The 13,252-nt window shown below is 47.8% G+C and overlaps 1 protein-coding gene and 1 long non-coding RNA gene across 10 annotated transcripts; one reads left to right on the top strand and one right to left on the bottom strand.

Annotated features, from left to right (window-relative positions):
• The first annotated feature begins 3,568 nt into the window (after positions 1-3,568).
• SDR42E1 (short chain dehydrogenase/reductase family 42E, member 1) lies at positions 3,569-11,766 on the top strand. Of its 8 annotated transcripts, none has more exons than XM_059381698.1 (5): positions 3,572-3,640; positions 4,077-4,162; positions 5,922-6,079; positions 8,505-8,598; positions 9,165-11,766. In XM_059381698.1, the coding sequence occupies exons 4-5, from the start codon at positions 8,531-8,533 to the stop codon at positions 10,285-10,287; spliced, it is 1,191 nt and encodes a 396-aa protein (XP_059237681.1). In that variant the 5' UTR covers positions 3,572-3,640; positions 4,077-4,162; positions 5,922-6,079; positions 8,505-8,530; the 3' UTR covers positions 10,288-11,766. The 8 variants fall into 8 exon arrangements, with proteins under 8 accessions (XP_059237682.1, XP_059237681.1, XP_059237679.1 ...); XM_059381696.1 differs by having other exon boundaries at positions 3,574-3,640; positions 3,907-4,162; XM_059381697.1 differs by lacking the exon at positions 3,572-3,640 and adding an exon at positions 7,829-7,914 and having other exon boundaries at positions 3,735-4,162.
• Positions 6,400-9,223, bottom strand: LOC132005010 (uncharacterized). 2 transcript variants are annotated; one of them, XR_009400699.1, is made up of 4 exons: positions 9,132-9,223; positions 7,751-7,948; positions 7,002-7,194; positions 6,400-6,905 (listed from the first exon to the last, which is right to left on the bottom strand). It is a non-coding gene; the product is annotated as an uncharacterized LOC132005010 (long non-coding RNA). The 2 variants fall into 2 exon arrangements; XR_009400700.1 differs by having other exon boundaries at positions 7,002-7,167.
• Positions 11,767-13,252: the final 1,486 nt, after the last annotated feature.

Below are 13,252 nucleotides of genomic sequence, written 5' to 3'. Positions count from 1 at the left end.
TCCTACTCGAATGAAATTGCAATTGCAACAAAACGGACATTATTGCCCTGCTTTTCACCACATCCGTATCCTTGGGGTAAATACCCAGGAGTGCAATTGCAGGGTCATAGGAAAGTTCTATTTTTAATTTCTTGAGCAATCTCCACACTGTTCTCCAAAGAGGCTGCACCAACTTGCATTCCCACCAACAGTGGAAGAGGGTTCCGCTTTCTCCACATCCCCTCCAACACATGTTGTTCCCTGTCTTGCTAATTTTGGCCATTCTAACTGGTGTAAGATGATAACTCAATGTATTTTTAACTTGAATCTCCCTGATGGCTACTGATGATGAACATTTTTTCATGTGTCTGATAGCCATTTGTATGTCTTCATTGGAGAAGTGTCTGTCCATATCTTCTGCCCATTTTTTGATATGATTGTCTGTTTTGTGTGTGTTGAGTTTGAGGAGTTCATTATAGATCCTGGATATCAACCTTTTGTCTGTACTGTCATTTGCAAATATCTTCTCCCATTCCGTGGGTTGCCTCTTTGTTTTCTTGACTGTTTCCTTTGCTGTGAAGAAGCTTTTGATTTTGATGAAGTCCCAAAAGTTCATCTGTACCCCAATGTTTATAGCAGCAATGGCCACGGTCGCCAAACTGTGGAAAGAACCAAGATGCCCTTCAATGGATGAATGGATAAGGAAGATGTGGTCCATATACACTATGAGGTATTATGCCTCCATCAGAAAGGACGAATACCCAACTTTTGTAGCAACATGGAGGGGACTGGAAGAGATTATGCTGAGTGAAATAAGTCAAGCAGAGAGAGTCAATTATCATATGGTTTCACTTATTTGTGGAGCATAACAAATAGCATGGAGGACAAGGGGAGTTACAGAGGAGAAGGGAGTTAGGGGAATTGAAAGGGGAGGTGAATCACGAGAGACTATGGACTCTGAAAAACAATCTGAGGGTTTTGAAGGGGCGGGGGGTGGGGGGTCGGGGTACCAGGTGGTGGGTATTAGAGAGGGCACGGATTGCATGGAGCACTGGGTGTGGTGCAAAAATAATGAATACTGTTATGCTGAAAATAAAAAATAAATTTAAAATAAGACATATGGAATACCAAAAAAATGGACATTATTGTAGGTGTAGTCTTATTTTTTTAAAGCTTTTATTTATTTATTTGTGAGAGAAGGAAGAGAGAAGCAGCCCCTCCCCCCAAGCAGGGAGCCCAATGAGGGACTCAATCCCTGGACTCTGGGATCATGACCTGAGCCAAAGGCAGGCACTTAACCAACTGAGCCACCCAGGCTCATGGTATAATCTTTTTAAAATAACAGTTTTATTGGGCTCTATGATTCACATATCATAAAATCCACCCCTGGAAAGCATGATTTACAAACCGTGGATGTTAATGTTCACAGAGCTGTACAATCACCATATTGCATCACTGTAGAGAGAAACCCTATTCCCATTAGCACTCATTCCTGTGGCATCCTAAACGTCCAAGCTGCTTTCTGTCTCTACGGATGTGCCTACTCTGGCCATTTCATATAGATGAATCATGAAATGTGCGGTCTTTTGTGACCGGCTTCTGAAACTGGCCAATAGGAACATGAGCTCGGTTTTCCTAGGTTCATCCATGTTGTAACATGTATCAGTACGGATGGCCCCAGACCTACGACTTAGGATGGTTCGACCTGTGATTTTTCAACTTTACCATGGTGAAGAAGCAATGCGCCTTCCGTAGAAACTGCACTTCGAATCTGGAATTTGGAATATGGATCTTTTCCCCAGGTCAGCAATATTTAGGATGACCCTTTCTTGTGATGCTGGGCTGCAGTGAGCCAAAGGTCTCCGTCCACCACAGGATCCCAAGGATAAACAAGCGAGCCACTTGCAACCATTCTGTTTTTCACATTCCATACAGTATTTGATAAATGACACAGGATACTCAACACTCTATTATCAAACAGGGTTTGCATTAGATGATTTTGCCCAACTATAGTCTAGTGGAAGGATTCTGAGTGCATTTAGCCTAGTGAGCTAGGCTAAGCAATGATATTCAATAGGTTAGGTGTCGTAAATGCATTTTTGACCTATTTTATTTTCAACCTACAATGGCTTTCTCGGGACATAACCCCATTGTATGTCAAGGAAGGTCTGTACTTGGTTGCTTTTTACAGCTGGATAATATTCTGTTTGTACGGGTTTATCATGCTTTATCTATCCATTCACCCGTTGATAGACATTTGGACTGTTTCTCTTCTGGAGCTACTGTGAATAATGCAGACGGGAACGTTCCTGTGCAGATTTTGCACATGTTGTCTTGAGGGTGATCTGTAACCAAGAGCAGGTAACATTGCCCAGGGGGTATCTGCGGGGGACACAGACCTCACCTCATCTCATCAGTTCAGGACCCCTCCATGCAGAGCTGGCGTTCAAATCCCCACTACTCTGACTGCAAGGTCTGTTTCTTACCTCCTTGCTGTACTTCCTCTAAGTCTAAAGACTAGAAAGGGAAGCTATTCTTTGCTTCACGCTCACTACTGTACTCTAGGTAAGACATTAGTCATGACATGTCCTAGCTGATCACAACATATGCTGTTTGAAAACCGCCAAGCCCGAAAGTGTGGCCTCCTGGAGAAACGATCTCGAGGGACACAAGGAAGTCCACCAAGTGTATCAGGACAAAGTTTTTCAGATGCCGCAGTTTCCTGAAACCACAGCAGAGCCCTAAGGAAGCCCCAGTACCTGAGTAGCATGCAGAACCGTATCATAGCACAGACCTACCCAGCACCTGTCCATTCCTCAGACATAGCAAACTCCATCTCGACTCCACGCATTTACCATTACATCTTCCACCAAAATGTTCCTTTCTTCTCTTCTTGGGCCACCTCCTACTCATTCTTCAGGGCTCATATGATAAGCCACTTTCCCAGGAGACATTTGAGGAGCTGTGCCCAAGGAAATAACAGCGACTGGAGAGAAAGCCCACTCCTCAGCCACCTCGGTGTGGAGCATCCTTTAAACGCACAGCCTTACAGGATTCCGGCGTGCAGCAGACACACCTGGTGTCCCACTGCCACCCCTTCACACCTACTGGAACTGGGAAAATCAGGGACACCCGGAAAACATACGGACACACATAAATGTGGAAACTCGGAGATGGAGGGTTAAAAAGAGACATGCAGAGTGAATATTCAGGAGTCTTCGGGAGCCTCATCGTCATCCTTCCCCCCAACAGCCATCAGCCATCCAAGCCCTCCTGACCGGGCTGAGACACCCTCCCCACCCTTCCCCGCATTAACCAGGCACTGTGCTCCGCACTGTGGGTACACAAAGACGGAGGCAGACGTCTAAAAGCCGAAATTGGAGGTGGCGGTAAGCGTAGACGTGCCCCCTGAAGCTGCAACAGTCGGACGGGGCACGCAGGGGACATTCGGGGAGCAACCCCGGCCCAGCGAGCGGCCCAGCGCGGGTGCGCACCGACGGGAAACCTGCGCATCGTAGAGACGCCGAGGCCTCCCGCCTTCCTAGAGAGGCCGGAAGTGGCTCCGCCGCGGGCCGGGCGCGGGGGCGGCGGCGGCGGCGGGCTCGCGAGGCCTGGGCTTGTGGCCGGTCGCGGTGCGCGGGTGCTGCCGGCGGGCGCCGCCGTGAGTGCGCCGGGGGCGGGGGCGGGGGCGGGGGCGCGGGGGGCGCCGAGAGCGGCTGCGCGCGGCGGCCGGCCCGGGGCTTGCGGGGCGGGGGCGGGGCCGGGGGGGGGGGGGGCAGGCGCCGAGGAGGGCGCCCCGGTGATGGCGGGAACCCCCGCCCCCTCCCAGCTCCCGGTCGGACTCGCGGAGCGCCGCGGCTTCCGAGAACGGGCCCCGGCCGCTGGCTTCTGTTTTGTTTTTCCTTGTTTGTTTGTTTGTTTTACCAGAGCAGCGCCGGCCCCGAGTTCCCCGCAGGCCCGTCTGGCTGGACGTGCCGGTTCCTTCTCCTCCCAGGGGTCCTGGGAATCCCACCTGCCCTGGGGGCCGGCGCTGCTGGTTCCCCATCCCGAGTGGGAATGTGAGGTTCGCGCTCACACTGAACGTCTGTCTTGTAAAGAGGGAAATTTGAACAGAACGTCAGGGGCGAGCGGTGCGTGGTAGCGGCACAGGTGCCGGCCGTCACGGACGCTGTGAAGGTGGCAGGTAATGGCCCGCCGCATGGCCCCAGCCCCGGGGGCGGCCCCTCGCCTCCCGAAGAGCCCAGCCTTGGGGGTTCGCGGGCGCCCGTGGGGGGCGCAGTGCGTTTGGACTCTCGGTCCCTGCGCTCTGAACTGGGGGTGGTGCGACTGAGCCCTGCGTGGGCTCTGAACTCAGTGCAAAGTCTACTTGAGTTTCTCCTCCTCTCGCTCCTCCCCCCTGCCCCAGCGCCATCCCCCTCTCCCTCCCCCCCCCCCCCCCGAAAGAAGTAAATATCAAAAAACAAACAAAAAACCTAGGCTGGGGAGTGCTGCCCATCTGGCTTCAAGCCCTGGGTCTAGCTCAGCCACTAGCGCAGCCACTGAGAACCAGTTCTGGGTGAGGAGTTTAAGATTTTTTTTTCCTTCCAGTTAATGGAGATAATTGACATAACTTGTAGTTTGTTTGTTTGTTTGTTTGTTTTAAAGATTTTATTTATGTATTTGACAGACGGAGATCACAAGTAGGCAGAGAGGCAGGCAGGGGGTGGGGTGGGGAAGCCGACTCCCCGCTGAGCAGAGAGCCCAATGTGGGGCTCGATCCCAGGACCCTGAGACCATGACCTGAGCTGAAGGCAGGGGCTTTAACCTGCTGAGCCACCCAGGCGTCCCATAACTCTGTAGTTTTAAGGTGTGCAATGTGATGGTTTGTTATACTGTGAAATGATGATCACAGTAAGGTTTGTCAACATCTCAGGCACCTCACATAATTAGTGTTGTGTGTGTGTGTGTGTGTGTGTGTGTGTGTGCGCGCGCGCGCACGCGCGCGCGCGTGCGCGCATTGCGCTGAGCTCTTAAGGTTCTAGGCTTGTCAACTTTCAAGTATGTAGTAGGGTGTTGTGGGCTGTAGTCTGGTATACTGCTATGTATTGGGACCCCAGAACTCATTCTGTCCTTACTGGAAATGTGTACACTTGACCAACATCTTATTTCACCCAGCCCCCAGCCTTGGGTCACCATGATGCTGTCCCCCTGGGGTATATGGACTTTCCACGTAGCACTATGCCCTCAGCTAATTTTCTTCCCAAGTGTATCTGGCCTTTTAGGTTGTACACCTCACATCTCTTTTACCTGTGTCAGAGTTACTCCCCTTATCTTTACTAACTTAATCTTTATAGTTTTAACTGCTTGATATTAAGCACGAATAGTTTTCGGATCCCGAATGGAATTTGAACCACTATTTCTAAACCGTCTGGCCTCAGTGTATTTTCCTGATCTCGATACAGGAAGAACACTGTTCCGTTTTGCCTCTAGGTAGTACTTGCATAGTAATTTAAAACATACCACCACAGAGTTAAACCACTTGAAGCTGTTTTTATCATCCTTGAAGCAAACACAGTAAAATTTTATTTTTATGAAAGCAGTCTTCCATTCTCCTTTCTGCTCTGGGCTCCAGGGGCACGTAGATTTGTATATTGCATTATAATACCAGAGGGTTAGTAGCCTCATCATGATACTCGAACTCCAGGGATAAAGGAGCTGTGTGGGTAATCTAAGGTTCTTATTACTGATCTTTAGCATTTAATTAGGTCTTTGTAAATCTAAAGTACCCATAGTCATTTTTATGAGTTTTCTCATAACTTCCCTGTGCGATATCAACTTTATTACCCTCACTTTTATCTTAGTATTATCAAGAGGTCAGGCGGATTTAAATTTCATTTTTTCCTGTTTGTAATTAAGATTCCTTTTCCTCGATCATGTACTTAACTTTAACCCATATCCACTAGAACGAGTGCTCAGGTCAGATGTGACCTTCTACCCTCCACCCAGAGGAAGGCGGTTAGTCACGAAGCTGGGTTTTGAAAGAGCCTTAAAGCGATTGTGACTATCAACATCATCAACATCAACGGTGGCATGAGTGCCCAGCCCCCGCAGGAATCAGATGGTAACTAATTAATAAAGGAGAAGCCATAAAGTGGGTAAAAATCAGGCAGCTGGTTGAAGAAAAAGGGTGTCTGCTCTTCTCCCTTGCGGCATAGTGTTCTGAGGAGTACCTTGCAGTTTTCTGAGAAACGTGTCTACTGCATTTTTTTTCTGTGCTTATTGATACAGGGAGCTAGGGAGGGAGGAGCTGGGTTTTGCCCCCCTGGTGGTTAGGCTTCTTTTCCTTGCTGTTTGTCTTGCTAATCATTGCTTTTTCCTTACTCATCGACACCTTTCTTGCCTGACCGTCCTGATCAGGTCAGTATCCAAGTTCTTGCTTCAGATCATTATGGAATGAGTTCAGGGTAATGAGGAGTAACGTGAGTAGACCTGGCAGGTACTCTGACGCGTTAATAATTTGAACTGGTACGTTCCCAGCGTGACTGATGTGCCCATGTGCACAATCACCACATTGTGGTCCTGTGACTGCACCGGAATGTGCAGTTTTAAAAACAAAGAATAATTAGAGATTAGGAAGAATTTCTGTTGCAGTTTTCTTTCTTTCTTTTTTTTTTTTAAGATTTTATTTATTTATTTGACAGACAGGGATCACAAGTAGGCAGAGAGGCAGGCAGAGAGAGAGGAGGAAGCAGGCTCCCTGCCGAGCAGAGAGCCCATGTGGGGTTCGATCCCAGGACCCTAAGACCATGACCTGAGCCGAAGGCAGAGGCTTTAACCTGTCTCAGTTTTCTTAAATGGACTCTGAGGCCTGGTGCATTTTCTGAATCCCTTCTCATGGAATGCTTGTGGCGATATTAAGAATATCTTCAACTTTGTTATCTGGCATCCTGTTAATCAAAATAGAACATCTGTTAACCAAATGGAACATTTTGAAACACCTGTGTGTGCTATTTCAGTGAATGACTGCACACTTCAGACTTTACCTGGACGCTGCCCACTGGGCTGTAAGTCCCTCGCCAGCTCCCGTCCTGTTGTCAGCGCTGCTCCCTGGCATTTCTTTCTCACAGATGAGCCTCTAGCCCAGTCCCATCACCTTTACCTGAGATTCTTCACTGTTTCCAGACTCCCTCCCTCCAGGAAGAGCTTGACCTTTAGCAAGGACCAAAGGGAACAGGCCTGTTCAGTAAACATAAAAGGCTTTCAGCTGCTCACAGAATAGAATGTACACTCCCCACCCCACCCCCCACCCATCCAGGAACTCAGAGGTGGCCCCAGGCCCTCCTTCCCACCTTAAACACCAGCACCCTGCTTTGGCTTCAGTTTGCCTACCAGCCACAGACCCACCATATGGCCTGCCTGTTGGTGTTCCTTTCCTTAATGATGCTCCCTCAGCATGTGGTAACTTGCCTGGGGGTCTCAGCCCACCGAGAACTCCCTGCTGTCCTGATTCACCCCTCAGTGAAGTCTTCTCTCAGACACCCTCCAGATTTCTCCCGACACCCACCCAGGTACTCCCACAGTACATTGTTTACACCGTGTTTACACCGTCGTATAAATAATCTTATTTTCTCCTTTGGCCTCATAGTTTAGGTATTTGCAAAAGGCTCTCTCTCCATCCTAACTTCCAGAGAGCAGGGATTCTGTCTCATTTAACTCTTAGTTGTTTTCATCCCATGACCCAGAATCTGTTAGAAGAGAAGTTAAATGAAAATTGCAGTGTTTCTTGACAAACCTGATGATGAGTCTTAGACACCTCGGGGCTCTGTGTCACTTGAGCCCATGGTCTTACTGAGCTGGGTGTATTTCACAGTGGTCCCCGTCCTCCGTAATTTGACCGGATACTGGTTGAGCGTCTGCGACGTGATAGGTGGTGGTCCAGACTCCCCAGTGGAAAAGGTAGACGGTCTTAGTTCTCACGGAACTTAACGCTCTGTTGGAAGGAGAGCAGTGGTTAAAGGAAAAGTCAACAGATAATGTTAGGTTGCGAAATGTACCATGAAGAAACAAAGCAATATTGAAGGTGAGGAGAGCTCGAGCGTCTCTGATTGAGCAGATGACATTCAAGCAGACCTAAATGTTGAAGGGAAGAAGTCAGGGGTGAAGTGTCTCTGACTGACATGCACTGTGTTTGGAAATAGCTTCAGTGGCCTTCCCACCAACCGATTGCTGCAAGATGGACTGGTTAGCTTTCCCGGCCATCTGATGTCCTTAGCACGCTCAGCCGGAAGAACTTGTCAGGCTTTTTGCAACCCTGTGCCCTTGAGAGGGGTAATCATGGTATGTGGAAACGTAATAGAACAGCCCATCACCAGACTCTAGAGCTTGAAGATTAGGTGATTGGAGAAATGGGGTCATGGAGAGCCCATCGTATAGGGCTTTTTGCTGGGGCTTTGTAAGCCTCTGAGCTTATCATCAGCGCCCCTTTTTTGATGTAGCAGTAGGCTCGGAAGGGTTGAGTAACACTGTTGCATATTTCTTTCTTACAGGTCCAGTGATCTTTTGACTGCCACACATGGACTTCCAAAAATCCCCAAAGGAAACTGTCCTCATTACCGGAGGAGGTGGCTATTTTGGTTTCCGGTCAGTGCCTCAGTCACCCATGCCCATGGAATTATTTCCCTGATAGTTGCTGACATTAATACAGTATCAGCTTCTACATGTTGAAATAGTGTTAAACCAGAAATGAATTAGGTTGCCCACTGTGTGGTTGCTGAAATTCGGAACTACAGATGTATTCTACTTTAAGACAAATTCTTTGTAAACATATCAAATTAGGGAGATAACTGGTGTCACCAAATCATGTGACAATAATAGTTATTCTTTTGCAACTTTATCATTCATAAATATGCCAAAGAACAGGTGGTAGTTTCTAAAACAGAGGGGGAAATATGGAACATGTAGATGCCATGGTATCAGAAGATCAAGCTTCTCAGTATAATCCGAGGAGATGTGTGGCTCCCCAGTTTTGAATCTTTGCATATTTACTTACAGAAGTAAGGGTTGCACCTGTGAGCATGTAAGGGGAGGGACTCAGGATAAGCCTAGAAGACGTGGATCAGCCCTACATCAATTGGTAAAATTATCTTACGCACTTTTCCTCAGGCATAGCTTACCAGTGATTCGATCTGACTTGCTTCTCATTTCAGCCTGGGCTGTGCTCTGAGCCAGAAAGGATTTCATGTGATTCTGTTTGACATCAGCAGCCCCGTTCATTCCATTCCCGAGGGAATCAAGTTTATCCGTGGAGACATTCGCCACCTCTCTGCCGTGGAGAAAGCCTTCGAGGATGTGGATGTCACGTGTGTGTTCCATGTTGCCTCTTACGGCATGTCCGGGCGGGAGCAGCTGAATCGGAGCCTGATTGAAGAAGTCAACGTTGGGGGCACAGACAACATCCTCCAGGTCTGCAGGAGGAGAGGGGTACCAAGAATCGTTTACACCAGCACTTTCAATGTCATCTTTGGAGGTCAAGTTATCAGAAATGGAGATGAGTCTCTGCCTTACCTACCTCTTCACCTCCATCCCGATCACTACTCTCGGACCAAATCTATTGCAGAGAAGAAGGTGCTGGAGGCCAATGGTACCAGCCTGGTCAGAAGTGATGGCGTCTTACGAACCTGTGCTCTGCGGGCGGCTGGCATCTATGGGCCTGGAGAACAGAGGCACCTTCCCAGGATAGTGAGCTACATCGAGAGGGGTCTGTTCAAGTTTGTGTATGGGGATCCTGGGAGCCTGGTTGAATTTGTCCATGTGGATAACTTGGTACAGGCTCATATTCTGGCCTCAGAGGCTCTGAAAGCTGGCAAGGGCCACATTGCCTCTGGGCAGCCCTACTTCATTTCAGATGGCAGGCCTGTGAACAACTTCGAGTTCTTCCGGCCTTTGGTTGAGGGCCTAGGCTACCCGTTCCCATCTGTCCGCCTGCCGCTGACCCTCATCTACTGCTTTGCGTTCCTGACAGAAGTGGTTCACACCATCTTGGGTCAACTCTACAACTTCCAGCCCTTCCTCACCCGCGCAGAAGTTTACAAAACTGGCATCACACATTACTTTAGCCTAGAGAAGGCCAAGAAGGAGCTCGGTTACGAGGCTCAGCCATTTGACCTCCAGGAAGTAGTAGAATGGTTTAAAGCCCATGGTCATGGCAGAAGTCCTGGGAATCGTGACTCTGAATGTCTTCTTTGGGATTGGCTGATGGTCTTACTCCTGGCTCTAGCATTTCTCACATGGCTGCCTACCTCTGTGGTTCTGTCACTGTGCGGGAACTAGAAGTAAGCTGATCACACTTGCTGAGGTGGTTTTCAAGAAATACAGGTTTAAAATATCTATAGATGTAAATGTATCTGTATAGATACCTAGGTGGATAGACACAGATCTCTGGTAGCAAATTTTGGCTCTTCTAATTGCTACTTCAGAATAGATCAGGTCTTCATTTCTTACCTTCTTACACTGATCCTGATGGGAGAAAATTAGAAGCAAAGACAAGTTTGAGATGTAGTTTCTTGTATCCTCTTTTAGATGAGTATGATAGAAGTGGCATTGGAGCCTTGGAGGCAGACTGAGGAAATCTGGAAATGTCTCGAGTGTCTCTGAGCCAAAAATGCACTTATTTCTGTTCCCTAACACTCTGCATCCACTGAAAATAGAATAAAATGTGCACTGATGGGGAATGGCAAAACACAGGCTTGAAAATGTGTGAAAAACACCAAATTTGGGTCAGATCCCTACAGACCAACCCTCTGAGGAGATGGTGGCTGCTGAGAGGCATTAGGATTTAGGAATTATTTTTTGCCCTTTAGGATATAAAGGTGTTACACCCGTGTGACCACGTGACAGTGTCTGATTTTTAAACAGAACTTTGTCTGACCTCATAGGATTCTTTTGAGGATTAAATTAGACAAGACCTGTAAAGTGCCACTCTACACACACAAGCCAGTGTTTTTAATATCGTTGCTATGCATTCCATGTGAGGGTTTTCTTCCTCAGGGGAATTCTGTTCAGAGGCTGCTGGTGCCACTCACCTTTCCAGAAGGTCTTTGTGGTAAGCCTTCTGAGTCCACAGCAAGCACATTTGAATATACTCAGTATTTGTAAAGTTTAGGTCTCTAAGCGTACATTGAAATTTAGGAAGCAGCTACAAATGTGATTAAGGAAGATGATGAAGCAGATGATGTTTGGAATTTAAAAATGAAACATAACTCTCAACCGATAGACTGGTTTCTCTTCCTGGAAGGACTTGGGTTGTCGGAAGGCAGCTTCTGGTGAAGGATGTTTTGAGCAATGGCGTTGCTGTCTCGCCACTCTTGAGGACTGCTGGGGAAGACATTCAAGGTGCCCAGGAACCAAAGCGAAAGGAAGACAAAGAACCTTTACCCGTTCCATGGTTCCAGCTTCAGAAAAGACAGCATTAAAGCCCAAGGCAGATAAATCGTTGCAGAAGGTTACGTTAGAGTCATGTTGGGATTATTTGTAGAAAGAGGAAGCTCGAGGAATCCTCCCTGGTAAATGCTGCCTGGGTGTTTGGGGAAAAGTGCTCAACTTGACACCAGAAGACCTGCACCATGAATGAAGATACTGTGTGACCCTAGTCCAGTATCTGAAGCCTCTTAGTTTCCTCACTCGGTAAATAGGAATGACTTGTCTTTGCCTTTTTTACAGACCCACCACCCAGCTCACAGGGTTTGTTGTGAGCACAAAATAAGATGTCGTGAAAATACTTTTAAGATATAAATTACAACATCACTATGAGGTAGTGGTAGTGTTCATTTTTGATAAAATGTTGTTGGAGTCTTTTCTAAAGTTGTTTTCTGACAGGGGAGAGGTAGGGAGAGAATCTCCAGTAGGCTCCACACCCAGCGCGGAGCCTGACATGGGGCTGGATCTCACGACTCGAGATCATGACCTGAGCCAGAATCAAAAGAGCTGGATGCTTAACCGACCGAGCCACCAGACACCCCTGTCTTAAGATTTTGCTTTAGTCTCGTGTCACCTTGTGTGAGCGCTTGCAGCATACCCAGTAGTCCAGGTGCTACAGGTCAGGCCGACTTAGAGCCCAGTAATGGCATGGTGTGCCCACACGAGGTCACTGAGAGAGTGGGTAAGTTCAGCTTATCCACGGTCATTGAGAGGCATTGCAGACTTTCAAATCATGTTTTGAACGAAGTCCTTTAAAAGAATGATAGGTACTTCTTAGTTTTCTTACACTAAGTACACTGAGTACAGTGGAGTTTTGATTGGTTTTGTTGTTTTCTACGATCAAGAGATACTCATGAGATTCAGGATGGCTAGACGGGGTCTGTTGGCATCCAGGCATGAGGGATTTGGCTATGCTGCAACATTTGACACCATTGTCCACGCTCTCCTTGAAACGGCTCATTCACTGTTGATGAACTCATTCTTGGTCTCTTTCCTTATATTAATTATCTCTTGTATTACTTCAAGACCTACTACAGATTACCCTAAGCCATATCTTAACAAATCACCCCCAGGACATATCCTAAAACAATAAACCTTATATCCCAGTTTTTATGGGTCAGGCACTTGGGTGCAGCTGAACTGGGTTGGTCTTGCATGGGGTCCCTCGTGAGGGTCATCTCATCATAATGTGGCACTACAGTCATCTGGAAGCCTGACTGAAGCCAGAGGACCACCCCCCCCATACACACACACACACACAATGGCTTATCCACATGATTGGAGGCAATCCACATGATTGGCAGGAGGCTCAGTTCCTCACCATGTAGGCATCTCCATCAGACTGCTTGAATGTCCTGACATGGTACCTGGTTTCCTACAGAGCGGGTAATCCAAGAGAGCATGCTGGAAGGTACAATGTCTTTCATGATTTGTCCTCAAAGGTGACATACTGTCACTTCACAATAGACTCCTTACACAGGGCCGTCGTATTCAGTGTGGGAAGGACATACCCAAAGGTGTGAATACCAGAAGATGGGGAATGTTGAGGGCCACCTTGGAGGCTGGGCTCCTGGTTCCATCTTCGGAGTCATCTTTCCTTTTCCATAAAAGGTAGCCCGTATTCACACGTACGTCGCTTTCTCAGCCTGCTATCACCCAGTAGAGTATGGGAGGTCCAAAGGCCTCTTTACATTTTGTAGTGTGTCTTTTTTCAGTCCAAGCTGGTAGTGTGCTGCCAGTGTAGTTATTTTGAACACTGTGTCTCCTGGGAGTCTTGCTCCACCTCACTCCATTAGCAAAGGTCACACCCACAAATTTC

Source organism: Mustela nigripes, chromosome 17 (assembly GCF_022355385.1).
Source record: "Mustela nigripes isolate SB6536 chromosome 17, MUSNIG.SB6536, whole genome shotgun sequence".
Lineage (NCBI taxonomy): Eukaryota > Metazoa > Chordata > Mammalia > Carnivora > Mustelidae > Mustela > Mustela nigripes.
This window is presented reverse-complemented; position numbering and strand designations above follow the sequence as displayed.